The sequence below is a fragment of the Protopterus annectens genome, chromosome 3.part1, assembly GCF_019279795.1.
Source record: "Protopterus annectens isolate FY-2018-M chromosome 3.part1, PAN1.0, whole genome shotgun sequence".
Taxonomy (NCBI): domain Eukaryota; kingdom Metazoa; phylum Chordata; order Ceratodontiformes; family Protopteridae; genus Protopterus; species Protopterus annectens.
In genome coordinates this window covers 1,850,949,714-1,850,966,559 of record NC_056732.1, presented here as the reverse complement: position 1 = coordinate 1,850,966,559, position 16,846 = coordinate 1,850,949,714, and the positions used below count along the sequence as shown (strand labels likewise).

General features: G+C 37.7%; 1 protein-coding gene across 1 annotated transcript in view; it reads left to right on the top strand.

The window, feature by feature from the left end:
- Positions 1-1,382: 1,382 nt before the first annotated feature.
- LOC122797923 (zinc-binding protein A33-like) overlaps positions 1,383-16,846 on the top strand; it is a 39,399-nt gene continuing 23,935 nt past the window's right edge. The window contains exon 1 of the mRNA XM_044066442.1: positions 1,383-1,533. Coding sequence (XP_043922377.1) covers positions 1,383-1,533 — 151 coding nt within the window. The remainder of the gene's footprint in view (positions 1,534-16,846) is intronic.

Here is a 16,846-nt window from a genome sequence, read left to right as displayed (position 1 = left end):
TTGGGTTTCAATGAAGGGGCATTTAACCAGTAGAGAAGCGAATTAAACAAGCCAAGTAAGCTTAATCCTCCTTATAATAATTTAGTTGGAATTTATGAAAGAATATATGAAACTGACATTCGGGATGGGTATAAGAAGGTAAATAATGTTAAAAATGATACTGATGTAACAATGACTTTGGAGGAAAAACAGTTGCTTTTTGAATTAGCCCACGACAAAGATATTCATGTGATGAAGCCTGATAAAGGCAATGGTGCAGTGGTAATGGATAAAAATGATTATATTAACAGCATGACTGCAATGTTATTGGAGGACACATACACTGAAGTTAGTATAAACGAAATTCATATAGCATACCACAAGCTAGATCTAATGCTTGATGATATGTTATATCAGGCCAGATAAATTAATCTACTCATAGTTACTTAAAAATGATTACCCTATGATAAGTAATATTTTTGGTATACCAAAAATACATAAGGGGCTAAGTAACTTGAAGTTCAGGCCCATTGTTGATGGAAAATGTAGCAAGACTTGTTTTATCAGTAAATTTTTAGATCATCATTTACAAAAAGGTTTAAGAACCTTTTCATACATTACTAAGGATTCCTGGTATTTTTTAAGGAAGTTAAATGGGGTTAAGATTATTGAAGCCACTAAGTTGGTTACAATAGATGTATCTAATTTGTTTACAATGATACCTCATCAGAAAGGACTACTGTGGTTAGAACATCAATTACTGAAGACCAAGTTATATGGCCAGGACCAGATAAATGTTTTCACTTCATTGTTAGAAGCAATTTTGGTCAATAATTTCCTGTTTTTTTGAAGGACATTACTACAAGCAAACAACTGGGGTAGCTATGGGGGAAGCATGTGCCCCCATATATGCAAACTATTTAATGTCATATTGGGAGCAGGAGTATATTTTTTTCAAGTGTATTTGGGCCTTATATTAAGCACTATACACAGATTTTGGATGATATTTTTATCGGATGGGAAGGTGATGAAAATATTCTATGTAAACTTTTTGAATATATTAATCAAACAGTGACTTTTTTAACTTTTACCTATGAGTATAGTGGGGATGAAATTTCCTATTTGGATGTTCAACTAAAAACTGACAAAAATGTATTGGTGTTGACATCCGGTATTTATAGGAAACCAACCTTCTCAAATTCCTATTTAGACTATAATAGTTGGCACCCTCACCATCAAAAGAAATCTGTTGTTAAATAGCAGATGGTGAGGGCTGCCCAGATGGTTAGCAATAATCAGGATTTTTTAAGGGAGATGGAATTTATTTTGGGTATGTTTATTAAGAGAGGATATCCCCCTGAACTGTGTAAGGATATTGAAGAAGAAATTATAAGGAAGAGAATATGGCCATCTTGAATGGGATTCCCTGTGACGAAAATGAAGATATAAATTTTAACCATCAACAACAAGTAGAATTTCATGACAGGTTGATTTTTCTAAATGCATTCAACCAAGACGCTGACTGGGTTACCCAAGCGGTCATTAAAATTTGGGGTTTGTTACAAATTGATAAGAGTGTAGAGGAAAGAATGGGGAAGAGTCCCAGATGCGTTTGTAGAAAGGATAGGGCTTTTAAAAATATATTAGAAATGGGGAACCCCAAATTTAATTCATTTAGTAATAGGCCTACTGGAAATTTTATATGTGGTAGGTATAACATTTGTAAGTATTTTATGACCACTGGGAATAATATGAAATTGAATGGATGTAATATTTCATTTCAAGGGCATTATGATTGTTCATCCCATAATGTAGTGTATTTGGCTAAGTGCCATCAGTGTTTGGCATTTTATATCAGGAAGATATATAGGCGGCTTAGAGAAAGAGTTCACAAACATTTGTCGGATATCAAAAATGCTAGACAGACTAATGTGTTAGCTAGGCATATAGCCCAATGTCAGGGGCATAGTTTTAAATTTTGTATTATACAGCAAATTGTTAAAGATGGACAGGGTAGGGTATTGGATGTCCATCTGGATATTGCTGAACTTCAGTGGCAATTGTGCTTGAATGCCGCTTGTTTTCCCGGTATAAATGAGAGTATAAGTATAGCCCCTATTTTAAAATTAAAACACATTTTGGGATGAATATATAATGGATATAATACATATATATTTTATATATCAAGTATTTTTATTTTACATTATATTATTATGTGATATTTACTGAATGTATTCATTTATTAACATATGGAATGTGTTTAATATTCAGTTAAGTTTTTTAAATTTTTTAAATTTTGATTTGTGTGCTTAACAATTGTTTAAACAAGTCAATTGATTAATTGGTGGGAGTGTATATAAAAGGGGTTGAGAACTTTAAAAGTTAGTTCTGAAGACATCCTACATTACAGCAGGATGAAACCTAGGTCAACTTGTCTTATTTTTGTACTATTAAGCCTTTGGTCTCCAGCTCTGTGTATCGGTGGTATCCTTGGATATCCTTGCATATTGTTACTTCGTATGGGAAACAAGTAAAAGGTGGGCAATTTGTACAGCAACAATGTTAATGTGGGAGCAGAGACTTATGTGAATACGTGTCCTCTACCAAGTAATAGGACTTGGGTATCAAACATCCATACCTCTCAAATGTAGTGATGGTCATCAAATGTCCTCAGTTTGGCCTCATACTTTTGTACTAGAAAATCATTAAATAGAAAAGTTGAAAATTAACGAGACACATTTCAGCTTCAGACTTCACAGCCCTCTGAAGATTATTAATACTGATGCAAATAAATGTTTGCATTCTATCAATTGTCTAACTTTCTCAGACCAAAATATGTCAAAAGTACAATTACTAAAACAACATCACAAGTGCAGATGTACGAAGCACTAAGTCAGTTATGCACACTGAGCATCAGATATAAATGTTATGTATCCCTGAATCCAAAAGATAGAAAACAAGGATATAGCACAGTTATCATCACTTGCACAAGGTGTTGTGAGGGGGGCAGGAAGCCTAAGCTGACACAAAAAGGTCAGTGAGTGCATGTGAGTAGGAAAGAGAAGCAGGCAGACATTTGGATAAAGTAACAAATGGCCAGTGAGACAAAATGAGATTTAAGCTTCATGGCTGAACCATGTAACTGTTGTGTGTGTGTGTCTGTATGGTCCCTCCAGGTGATACTGGTATGTGAGTGTCTGCAGGAACACAGCCAAGCTCTGTGCTATCTTTAAATCTTGGTATGCCAGACAGGTGTGAGCTGTGCATGGTGGAGGTGGCAATTCATCACTGTGATACCTGACCATGAGGACTGGCTTTGCCAGGAGTTGCACTGGCATGTCCATGCCCATGGTCAGATGCACTGCTGCTACCAGAATATGAGTGATGACTGCCGGATGAGCTTCCTCAGGACCATGACCCCATGACCTGCTATGACTGGTTGTGAATACCTCAGCTACTGATGGAGTAGTGGAAGTTGTGCCACTGTGGGATTGTGATCTGGGCAGAGCTATGTTGGCTAATATCAGATGATGTTGCTGACCTATGCCCACATAGATGCCATCCCCTCACAGCAGATGTTCCATTACAGAGACCACCCATTCCAACTTGCCATTCATCTGATCCATTGAATCACCAACACAGTGGCAGGAGATAAACATGTCAGCCTGTGTTCCATCTACAACTCTAGGCATTTCTCTGGAGGACCTATTGGAATGTGCTTGCACCTTTATGATTGCCCTAAACATATGTCAAGTAGCACAGGAAGACACAGTAACCACATTACCCTGATTGTCTCACTCTCCACGTGGCCAATATCTGAGGGCTGACTGGAATGGGTTGGCACTGGCCTACTGGCTCTGTCTGATGGAATTACAGGGGATAGCTGAATGTTAACCTTTGTGTTATTTTCTACCCCTGCACCCCCAACTGTGTCAAATAAAAAAAAACAACCCATGTACTGAACCATGACCAGCTTAAATGTACATTTACTGAGTTCCAAAGCTGACAAACACTTCACATAGAGTTCTGTAAAAAAACAAGATATTTAAAATAAAATACAAGAAGGTAGACAAAGATATAAAATTCCAAACCACACTAGTGCAATAACAGTACACTTTCACATGTTAATTTTCTAGATCAGTATTGTGATAAAATCCAATGTTGTGAACAAATAACTTTGACTTTCAGGCATTTACAGTGGCACCACCTAAGCTTTAATATTTGCTTACAAAGTGAAATTGTGCCACAAGGGCTCAGAATTCTTAAAATGCATTCTTATAGACACACCTATCCAGATTTGTTAAGACACTGTTAACTCATTAATTTGAGTTGCTCATTTTGATATATGGAAATGATGCTTGTGTTCTTGAGCCCGTAAAGAGACAGTTGAAAGAAGATGTGGACAGTATTCGTACAGATTTACTTTTCAAGATTGAACTAAATGGCCATTCTACCCTGTTGCAGGAAACGATTGACAGAATATTAGCCTTTGAACAGAGGCTGATAGAAACTAAAAGAAGGAAACTATGATGGGACATCACCAACGTCAAACTGAGCAGAGTTTTCTCCTGGCGTAAACACAATCCAGTAAAATCAGCACATGACACCCAGTGTCAAACTGTAATGAATGAGAGTTCACAAACTGAACAGTGTGTGACCATTGTAGAGGCTAATAATGTGTCAGTATTAGGGGGAAACCCTCTACCAATCATAGAATCACAGGCAAGGAAGAGGAGCTACAGGGGCAATAGCAGAATGTGGGACTGATAACATGAATCCAACTGAAAGCCTGACACCAAGAACAAAGACAGTATTTAATATTTCTCCTCCTATTTTAACCAGTGATGAATACTGTTTGTTAGTTAAGGATCTTAACTTCATACCAGCTAAGCAAATGGATATAGCTAAGTTGTTACAACTAAAACAATTCACTAGACTGTTAAACCTTAAAATAACATTTGGCAATTCAGAATATACACAAAATGTACTTACAAGAAGTAGTACTTGCTTGCCAAAGCAGAACTCAGTAGTATCAGCATTTGAGAACAAGAAATATGTAATTTAAGCAAGACTGGTGATGTTTCAAGTTCTTTAATTTAATAAGAGCAGAGATTGAAGCACTCCATTCTTTAGTCAATAACAAGGAAATAGCAAGTAAAAAGACTGACAAAGGAGGTGGAACCGTGGTAATGGACACAGATTATTATGTTAATGTGATGAACCGCCAACTTAAAACAGATAAATATAAATAGATTGACCGATTAGTAATTCATGGGATCACCACTGAGGTCTCAAGAAAACTACAGGGGATGTTTTCTTTAAGACGGTTTGATGATGAATTATATAAATATTTGCGTACAATAGACCTTAAAATTCCATTTATCTATGGAATCCCTAAATTACACAAATCCACCACTGTGCGACCATTAAGGCCCATAGTGGCATCTCATGGGTAGGTCACAGAACCCATCTTGAAATACTTTAGATTTTGAACCCAATAAACATCTTTTAGCAGCATATACTAAGACTCTAAAGATTTTATTCACCAACTGGCAGAGTGGTCCAGCTCAGACAGTTATAATGATTTGTCTTTTCTACCGCAGACATAGATTCTTTATTTACAGTGATTCCTAATGAGTATGGACTCATACAAGTTAAAAATGTCCTCCTTGAGTTTTCACATGTTACAAAGGTTAAAATTAATGTGATATGTGAGCTGCTCACACTTGTCTTAGTTAATAATGTTTTCATTTTTCAGTACCGACTTTTCCAACAAATGAAAGGTGTGGCAATGGGTACCCCTGTGGCCAACAACTATGCCAACATTGTCATGTTTCAATAGGAAAGGTCCAACTCATTTAATGATATGAACCCATATAAATCTGGAATATTGTTCTATAAATGATTTGTGGATGATGTCTTCCTTTTTTTTGGCAAGGATCTGAATTTACAGAATTTCATGTATTCATCACTGGTACCACTAATTTTTTGCATTTTAAGACAGAATTCTCTCCCTCCACAATTAACTTCCTAGTCATAGCTTTAAGTAAAAATGAGTTCCAACAAATAAATGCCTCAATGTATAGGAAAGAAATACGAATGAACAATTATCTACAGGACCAGCATGCATCCACCACACATTTATAAAAATATAGTACCAAATCAGTGTTTAAGGATAGTAAGGCTTAATACTGAAGAGACAAAATTAATTTACAGTTACAAACTACAGCACATGAAATTAAGGAAAAAGGATATAAGTCACATATTGTCGACAGTATACAAAAGGTTATTTTAAATAAATGTGACACAATATCCAGACCTTTTTTTAACAGTTCATGACAAATCAGAGTTTCTAATGAACGTCCTAAGAAATGTAGTTTCACAATGACCTATAACAGTAACACTCCTAAAGTAAAAAACATTGGGAATACCACAACTACAAATAACAGTCACTGAACAACCATCTTTCAGCTTTAAAAGATCAACTAATTTAAAAATGTGCTTTGTTGTAAAGAACAACCAGCTACTCATTTTCATTTTCAAAGTAATCGACATGGAACATTTACCTGCAATAACTGCATCCACTGTAGTTCTATAAATACAGAAAAAACACATCCAGTGAGGCATAAACCCTTTGCTATCTTAGCATATGGCAATTGCAATTCTAAGAATTTGATTTATTTAATCTATCTCTTCAATCTATTCACAAATAACCTTCATCCTGCCACTCTACATGCTGCACTAGTACAATACACTGATGATTTAACCCTAATCTGTTCTGCCCCTACCCTCCAAGAACTCGGAAAAGTAACTTAGGAATCCTTCTCAGCAGTTGAAACATGGTTATTAGGTGCACAGCTCATACTAAACCAAAACAAAACTAAACTTATGCTTTTCTACCCTACTAAAGGCTCAGATCCAACTCCTCCATTTAAAACAGTATCTAGTAACAATACCCCCATTGCACCAGTTCCCCAAACTAAACTTCTAGGAGTCATAATTAATCAAAACATGAAGTATAACCTACATATTGCCCAAACAATAAAAAAGTTCACAAAAAATTGGGAACCCTATGCAGATCCAAAAATTACCTTACTAATAACACCAAAATCCCACATGCCAGAACCCACCTTGTTTCCACACTTCTCTGTGCATCCCCAGTACTTAGCAATCTCAATAAGTCAGACTTAACCAAAATAGACAAATGTTACAACAAAAACAAAGTTTGCAACTGATTCAACTTCTAGGACTCATCACTGCTTAGCCCTCAAACAAATATCCTGGCTAGAACTACCCAACCTGCTCAGACTTAACCAACTTAACTTAGCCCGCCAAATAATCTACCAACCTGAGAAAACTCTGGCTCTACAAGGCCTACTAAACCAATACCTTCAAGATCTAATAGCAAACCACTAATGGTCATCTCTAGAAGTACAAATAATGGAGTTGATTCTCTTTAGTCCAGCTGTATAGGAAAAATCTGGAACACCATACCCCTTAACATCAGAACTATAGCCAACAAACCACTTTAAAACCTCCTCAAACCCATTTAGCTAGCTCTTGGATATATAACTGCACTGACCCAGGCTAACTAACCTGCACTACCTTTTATAACACAGCATCCACTATAAATAAGTAAACCAAAGATTCTACCCATAAAACGATATCACCTACACCCCATGAAAACAGCATTTCTTTTCCCTTAAGAAGCCAGACCATATTATAACTAGCTATACTGCACTACATACAAATATATAAGTAGAACACTTCCTTTACTTGTATTGTTTCTATATGCTCCCCAATACTTTCAATATTTCTTCCATCTCTCTTACACAGTAGACTTCCAGATAGTACCCCAACTCACAGAATAATGTTGACATACTATTTTATACAGAAATCGTGTTTACAAAAGTTAGCAGACCAATCAACAATGACCTATGTGTCACTTACTAACCATCCGCTGTGTGCAACAGAATTGTTTACAGCTACAATATGAATCAAACTATGTTTTAAGATGCCATTATACTATCCATTGAGCATGTGTTTTTAAAAATCAACTTCTGTCTTCCCCTTTTCGCATCAGTATATACAACATATTTTATGTAATGTTTCTGTCACTTTCTACTTTTTGACTGTCACATGTTGTACTTTTAGGCCTTCAAATCTATGTTGATTTTTTTAATTTTATTTATTTTTATTTTACATTTGTTTACTGGGATAGTCCGACTGGATACATATCCATTTTCAGCGGAGGCCTGGGGAGAAAAGCTCCACATAGACAAACTTACATAGATTACACAGAAGTTAGCAAACAATTATAAAAACAAAGTGATTATATACAATGGGTTAGTAGTGTTCCCTAGTAGAGACTCACAATTCTCATGGACAGACAATTAAAAGTAAGAGACATCAAATTGGAAGCAGAGCTTGGTGATGTAGTTGCAAGTTATGATAATTGCAGAATATGCTTTTAGGTTATAACTTAATCAGGGTTGGTACATGGGCATAGTCCATTCACTTTGAGCTACTGTTTGAGGTTTTTTTTTTTAAGAGACGTTTGGAGGATTGTAGAGTTATATAGTTTGGCAACAAATTCCAGGTTTTGCCAATGAAGTTGGCAAACAGGGATTCACCAGCAGAGTTATTAGCTTTGTAGGTTTGGACCAGTAGTGTATCGGCTAACCGTAGGGATCTTAGGTTGCTATATGGCTTAATAATATTTTTAAGTGAGGGGGTATCCACAGGGTGGTACAAAATTTTGTGCGCTATTAAGAGTTGATTTAATTGAATTAAGCTGGGCAGTTCTAGCCACTCTAGTTGTTTAAGGATGTTCTTCGTGTTTCACTGTTGCAGTCATTACATTTGGGTAATCCTGCTAGCAGGTTGCCCTCAGTCGGCCTGAATTCCAAAGTCCTGGGTCCTGCATCGGCTGCTGTCGCCCCTTCCCTGATGTCAGGTCGTCAGGGGTATAAAAGATATGGCCAACACCATTTACTTCAGTCTTTCTTGCCGCACGGTGCCAGAAGCAGAAGCAGTTCGCAAGTGCCAGTCGGCCGACTCCTGAGATTTTCGTGTTCGTGTTTCAGATCCGAAGTCTTCATTAAAGCTAAGTACCCCATTGGGGAAACTTTTTTCTTGCTCCAGACCGATGTCAGAAAAAGTTAATAATTGCATTTCTTGTGGAAAGCAAATACCTGATAAGGACTTTCATTCTTACTGTATTCCTTGCCTAGGCCATGATCACAACTTTGCAGGTTGTCAGTTTTGTGCTAGATTTAACCAACGCAGTATTAAGCATCGGTATGATTTTGCTTTAAACTATTTTGGACGTCTATTTAATTATCCAAAAATGTCATTGGATAGCCATCCGACTACCAGAATTCACAAAAAATGCAAAGAAAAGGAGAGAGATAGACAACCGAGGCCCAAAACCGATGATGGAGCTTCTCCTAAGCCAGACGCCGGTTCTCAGTGAGGCGCTTTCGCAGCCCCTGGCACCCGCTAATTTAGAGTCACAAGCCGCTACTGACTCACACGTGGAGTTGGCCATGCTGCTGGAAACTCAAGGTATTGGAGCCTCGGACACTATTCCTTCAGATGGGTCCGGAGCCGCTGAGCAGGCACCAGCTTCTGAGGGTGTATTCAGACCTAAACATCTTTACATTAAATCGACCTCAGCTTCAAAGGCAAAGACTAAAGCACCTTCTAAAGCAAAGAAACAAACTCCAGAGCCAAGTGGACAGGCCTCTATGCCCAAAAACAGATGCTCAAAATGGCCCAAGACCTAATTACCTTGATCAGGGGTTCCCATCCCCCTCCTGATAAGAGGCCTAGGCAAGAGACTGACTATGAATCTTCAGATCAGGTTTCTATTTCTTCTGATTCCTCTTCTGATTAGGAATATTCTCTTTCCCCCATGAGAATTCTGATGCTGAAGAATCTATAACTTCACCTTCTCCTCCAGAGTACTATTCGTTTAGAAAAACCTTGCATACCATGAGGGAGCATTTCCACTGGGAGAGCCAAGATTTTTCAGAATCTAAAAAGAGGCTCAGGGATTTCCTTTTACTACATCAACACAGGCCACTAGCCATCCCACCTGTGTTAGACATTGTAGATGATGTGTTCTCGGAGTCTAGTCTTCCCCCTGACTCCTTACCTCCAGCTCCTGTTAAGCCTGACAGATATTACAGGGTTCCTGACTCTCATAAATTCCTTTTTAAAAATCTTGCTGCAGACCCAGAAACTATTTCACAGGGTCCCAAAGGAGTTAAGGCTACCACTGCAAAAAATCCTACCCCCTCTGACAGAGATTCTAGGGCACTGGATAGATGGGGAAAAAGGTTTACACATTTGCTACCTTGGATATAAGGGCTTAAACTGTCAGTTTTATATGCTCAAATATCAGCAACATGTCATGGCATTGCTTAAACAGAAAATGTTATTAAACTCTGAATGTGCAGAAAACAAGGAAATGCAGGATTTATTGCATGCAGCTGAACAAGTTGGAAAGCATACTTTGCAATGTGGTTTTGATTATTTAGAGGCCTCCTGCAGGGCCGCAGTCACGGGTTCTGTAATTAGGAGGCATGCTTGGTTAAAGGAACAAAATATGCCTGATCATGTCAAAGTTAAATTATTAGATGCACCTTTACAGCATGATACTTTGTTTGGTGTTAAGGCAGAGGAAGTATTAAAGAAGATGGAGGACAAAGCTAAATCTATGCAAACGGTCAAATATTTTTTACAAGTACAGCCACCTAGATTTAGTAGAAACTGGCCTACAAAGAATTGGTCTTTTCCTGTGTCAGACAGACCTCAAAGGGGCAAATCCAGATGCCCTAGAAGAAGATCCCAGGTGCAAGGTTCCTACAGGTCAAAGCAATGGGGTGCTTCTACCTCCAAAGTTATAGAAGACAAATCACAACCATACAGGAAACAGTCCCAATGACTTCCCCCTGCCTGCACCAAGCATTTATCTGCTGGCTGCACCCTTAGGGGGAAAATTAGCACTTTCTTCTCAAAACTGGCACATTATAACCCAGGACAAGCGGGTTTGAAATATTTTGTCACAAGGGTACAAGTTCCATTTCCATACCCTGCCAAAGGCAAACGGCTAGCCAGATCTGCCAAAAAATCAATGGGCAGAGGCACAAAAACAAGTCTCATCCCTCATGGACATGGGGGCCATTCAACAAAAACCAGAGCAAGACCAGGGACAAGAATTTTACTCAAGACTGTTCCTGCTACCCAGAAAGGACAAGACCTGGAGACCAATACTGGACCTATCTATTCTGAACACATTCCTGGATATACCAAAATTCAAGATGATGACTTTGCAGCAGCTTCTGCCCATGCTGGGCAAGAACGCTTGGCTGGTGACTCTAGACCTAAAAGAGGCATACCTGCATGTCCCAATCAGACAGTCATGCAGAAGATACCTCAGATTCAAGGCTGGCTCAGTGCATTACCAATTCTCTGCACTGCCCTTTGGCTTATCCACTGCGTCCAGGGTCTTTACAAAGTGCCTGGCACCAGTAATTGCATTCTGCAGACAGAGGAATAAAAATATATCCTTACTTGGACGACTGCCTAATTCAAGCAGAGAACAAGAACATTCTTCTACAACATCTGGCATTTGTGAAAAGACTTCTAACATGCCTAGTCAATGAAAAGAAATCAAAACTAGTACCCTCTCAAGAGATAATATTCCTGGGTGCAAGCTTAAATACAACTGCGCAGATGGCTTATCTCACACCAGACAAACAAAGGCAACTGACTATCTATTTCACAATGTTGGCAACAGGAGCCCAGTTATCTGAAAGAAAAATTCTGCAGGCTTTGGGCTTCATGGCATCCTGCATCCTACTAATTCCATGTGCAAGACTGCATATAAGGAAACTACAATGGTACCTAAAAAGTGTTTGGACTCAACATTGCCACAGCCTGGAAACAATGATTACTCCCATTCCCTTCCTGCAACAGGAGTTTTGATGGCGGGCCAAGGCTTGTCACCAAAACAAGGGACAGCCATTCACATTACCCCCAGCCAGGCAGACACTAACAATGGATGCATCAGATTATGCCTGGGGGGCCCACGTGGCAGGAAGATGCATTCAGGGCACATGGTCCTCAACCCAAATACATCTACATATCAATCAAAAAGAGATGCTAGCTGTTCAGAATGCCCTGACAGCCTTCATGGACCTACTCCATCCTGGACAACTACTGATAAAGACAGACAACACCATGGTTATATGGTATATAAACAAGTAGAGGGGCATACATTCTTACCCCCTTTGCAGACTAGCCATGACTTTGTGGGACACAGCATTAACTTACCAAGTAAGTCTGCAGGCACAATTCCTGCCAGGAAGGAAAAATACTCTGGCAGACGAACTAAGCAGAAACCTCATGGATCCCCACGAGTGGAAGCTGGATCCACAAGTCTTCAGCATGATAACAAGGAAATGGGGATGCCCAGACATAGATCTATTTGCCTCCCCTCACAACTACCAACTAAAAAGATTCTGCACAAGGACTTATCACAAACAAGCATGGAAAGTGGACGCCCTATCTTTCAGCTGGAAAAACCTATCAGTATATGCCTTTCCCCCACTGCCTCTCCTCCCCAGGGTACTCCTAAAGGCAGTGGAGGCTGGTGACTTCAAATCACAGGGGGGCTGCAGGAGACAGCTGAATGGGTGGGGTCAAAGGGAGGGGGTGTGTTCAACCAGAAAGGGGAGGAGCTATGCACAAAACCACAAAAAACTAACTTTAATTAAATACGCTGCCCTGGGTGGCAAAGCATCATTATGAAAGTCCAATCAAGACAAAAATAAGTGTAGAAGAATAAAAATATTTCAATGCATTGGCTGCATGACAGCTTACTTAATATCTAGAGGGAAACAAAAGGTTGTGAGGCATGAAAAAATAAATTACTTTTTAAATACATTACTGGAATGCCAGTCAAAATCAAGTATAAGAAAAACCAGAAGCACTCAACTCAAACCACTTCTCCTTGCACTGCAGTTCTAATTATAATATATTCAGCTTTATTAAAGTACCAAGTAACATGCTGAAAGTAGAAATCTATGTGATGCCCCACTTGTAAAATGTTTCTTATCCAAAAGACCTGCTGCCTGACAACTTGTTTCATGGGGAAAACATGATAAAAGTAAAAAATGAAAAGCAATCAAGAAACAAGCTCAAGATACATTGCTTAAAGGATTACTGTACAGGTTATGGACCACACATGATTGGCATTCTGTTTAGTTTACGGGTAAAGTCTGTAGAGATGACTGGAAGTCTCCAACAAGTGTAATGAGCTTTTAAAATAATGGAATCCTGTCCTTTAATACCCAAGGCTTATACATTATCTAGTCAAGTATTCTCTGCATGGCAACAACAGAAAGGCTTTCAATGTTGGCAATTCTTTAACATTATGCTTATTAAAGCTTACTTGCATCTTACGATCTCAGACAAGCTTACCTTATGGTCATTAAAGCATTGCTACTTAAAAACACAGAGCAACAGGCACTTTGAGTAATAAGCATAAATCTGAGTAATAAGCATAAATCAACAGTACAAAATATGACAGAAACCAGACCATTCTGCAAAATCAAGGACAGATGAAAAGCCACTGTAGTATTTATGCAGTGTGTCCTCCCCATCCAAGGTAGATACAACTACTCCTTGCCTTGCTTGGACACATCCAGAGTCACTACATGGGGAGTGGGGTAACAAGTATGTCACAATTTGAAATGTCTCTGGCTGACTGTGATGGCCCTGACACATTTGTCATACCTCTCAAACTCAAGAGCAAGAAATCTGGACAAAGCCATACACAGAAGTGGGACAAAGGCCCAACAATAAGGACAATTTTTAAATATTGCTCTAATAAACTTAGAAAGATAATAGAATAGGTCTTGCATTAGTATGGATTTTCTGAAGGGTATAAAATCTGAAACTCAAATGTCTGTCATTTTCTAACTTCAGTCTTTAGTGATTTGTCACTAATTTGCCAAAAAACACAATTTTATGAAAAATGGACCAAAAATGTGATGCAAAAATATAAAATAGACACACAATACAGCTGCTACCTGTCAACGAAGGGACACTTTAATATTAGTACTGCTACGTACACAAAAGCTTCACAAACCGTTGAAAAACAAGAAACGAGGTGATACAACTGGATTGTACGCAACTTGAACCACAAGCAGCTACAGATATCAAGTATTCTTTCCTTTTTAACACACTTTCTTTATTTGTGTTTTCGGAAACGGCTATGCGTTTCCTTCCTCAGAAAAAAGCAGAAAGCAGACAGACATCACAGTGACAGCGTTCAGCCCTTACTATTAAAGCTAAAAAGCATCATGTGATGCTAAATGAAAAAACATTTCAATTCAATTATTAATTAATTACTTAACTTAAAAGTTCCCGACTAATCACAAATGAATATTTTTGCTAAACAGAAATACTGCACAGCATTCCATATGTGATGCATCACTAATAATGCTATACTAAAGATTAACAACATTAAAAAATAATTAATAAATAAATAAAATTATACAATTGTACTGATCGTGAAGAAACATACTCACTTAAAAAACCATAAACAGCCTCACCCATTATTTAAAATTGAATTATTATAATGAATTTTTATTCTTAATAACTACATAATGAAATATGTGACTATTTAAATGCGTTAACTAAATAGCGCATTTAACCAATTTTTTAATCAATTTTTTAACTGACCATTTAATCGACCTATAAAAAATATAAAATTAATCAAAAAACATATCATAAATACATACTATGTTACCACCAAATATGTAAAACTAAACCATTAGACAATACAATGATATAAACTCACTTAAAACAAATCTACACCTTGACATATAATACAATGAGCAAGGCCAACTTATCTATTAATTGCAAGCCTTTTCAAAACACATGTAATAGAAACGTGGTCGTTGAGACCTGGGGAAAATGTAGCTCCGGTTTTAATTTGCCAATATAATTCTTGTATTTCCAAAACAATTTGCCAAGGTCCGATGTAAGGAGCGTCTTCTACTTTCTGCAACACCATAAAGACAAACTTATGATTTGGAAATTCCAAGATGTGGCAAGCAAGTGCATTATTAGTGTCCCCTTTTGCAACTGCATAATAGTGCTCATAAATGCGCTGTTTTAACTTGCGCTCCGTTTTTCCTATATAAAACGCATGGCACATTGTGCAAGTTGCTACATACACTATAGCTCTGGTGTTGCAGTTGAATTTACCTATAATTTTGTACTTAGTGTTATTAATTAGGGCACTAGTTCCTTCCTTAATAAATTTACATTGACCACAACCACCACACTTGCTCATCCCATTCATGGAACTTTTCATTTTATTTTTACCAGTTTCCAAAAGGGTTTTCAGATTCGCCCCTCGCCTAAAAGTTATGGCCGGTGGGCCACCACAAATTCTTTGAACTTGTTTATCACTTGAAAGGAGCATCCAATTTTTGTTTAAGATTTCTCTTATGAAGTAATGATCTGTAGAGAAAGTACATAGAAACCTGAGACTATTGTCCTTTTGACTACATTTACCCTTAGTTAGACCAGTGTCTCCCAATTCATTAGTTTGATTGAAAATATAATGGGATGACAAAATGGGGCTAAATTGTCCTATTCTACGTTTGTGCTCAACTTCTTCAAGAACTTCATCTATCAGTTTTCTTGGATAACCCCTGTTACTAAACATCTCAGTAAGTTTATTGCATTCTACATTAAAATCATGGACATCTGTAACCATTCTGGCCGCCCGCACCATCTGCCCTTTTACAATAGCTCTCTTTTGATGGTGCGGGTGGCAACTGGAATAATGCAGAAAGCCATTTGAATATGTTGGTTTTCTATAGATGCTGCTCTTAAATCTCATATTCAATTGATCTTTTTGCAACCAAATGTCCAGAAAACTGATTTCCGTATGACTAAAGTTGAATGTAAATTCTAGAAAGTTGGTTAAACTAGTGATGGACTCAATAAATTGAGGAATCAGGCCCACTTGCCCTTTCCACAAAATAAACATGTCGTCCTGGTACCTAGTGTACCAGGCGACATTTGTTTGGAACATGGTGTTTTGAAATAGCAGTGTGTTTTCCCATTGTGCTAAAACACAATTGGCGTATGCTCCCCCACAAGGCGAACCCATAGCTACCCCCGATGTTTGTTTATAGGTACAGCCTTCAAATTTAAAAATGTTGTTACAAAGAACAAGTTCCAAAAGTGTTTCGGTTAAGTAAATGATATTGTCAGTCATTTTCCTATCGAATAAGAAGTCCCTTACCCACTCCAAATCAATGTTATGTGGAATCACAGTATATAGATCTTTTATATCAACTGTAAGCAACACAAAGGATGGGTCGAATTGAATTTTATTGATAGCTGCTACCTTGAGCAGCTGACAAAATATAAAAGAATCTACATGCATTTCAAGTAATCTATAACTTTGATTATTACAGTTATTTCTTAATTGTAAACCCTCCATGTTTTCTTCCAAAATTGCTATTTTGCGGAGGGATTATTAGGGGGAAGAGCAACATTTTGAGCCAAAAATTGGGGACAGTTGAGAGGTTGGCTATGCCTAATTCTATAAAGCAATTTATTTGCATGTACCTCTCAACCTGTTAATGCAGTAAATCTGAACAAGGCCAAATATATTGGGGGCACATATAAACAGTACTAAAAATTGCTCTTGTATAAATTGAGACAGTTGATAGAACAGCTCTTACTTTAACATGCATTTTTCTGAAGGTTATGAAGTCTGAAACTTATTATTGAGTGACTTCTGGCAAATCATTTAGGAATTAAAACTACA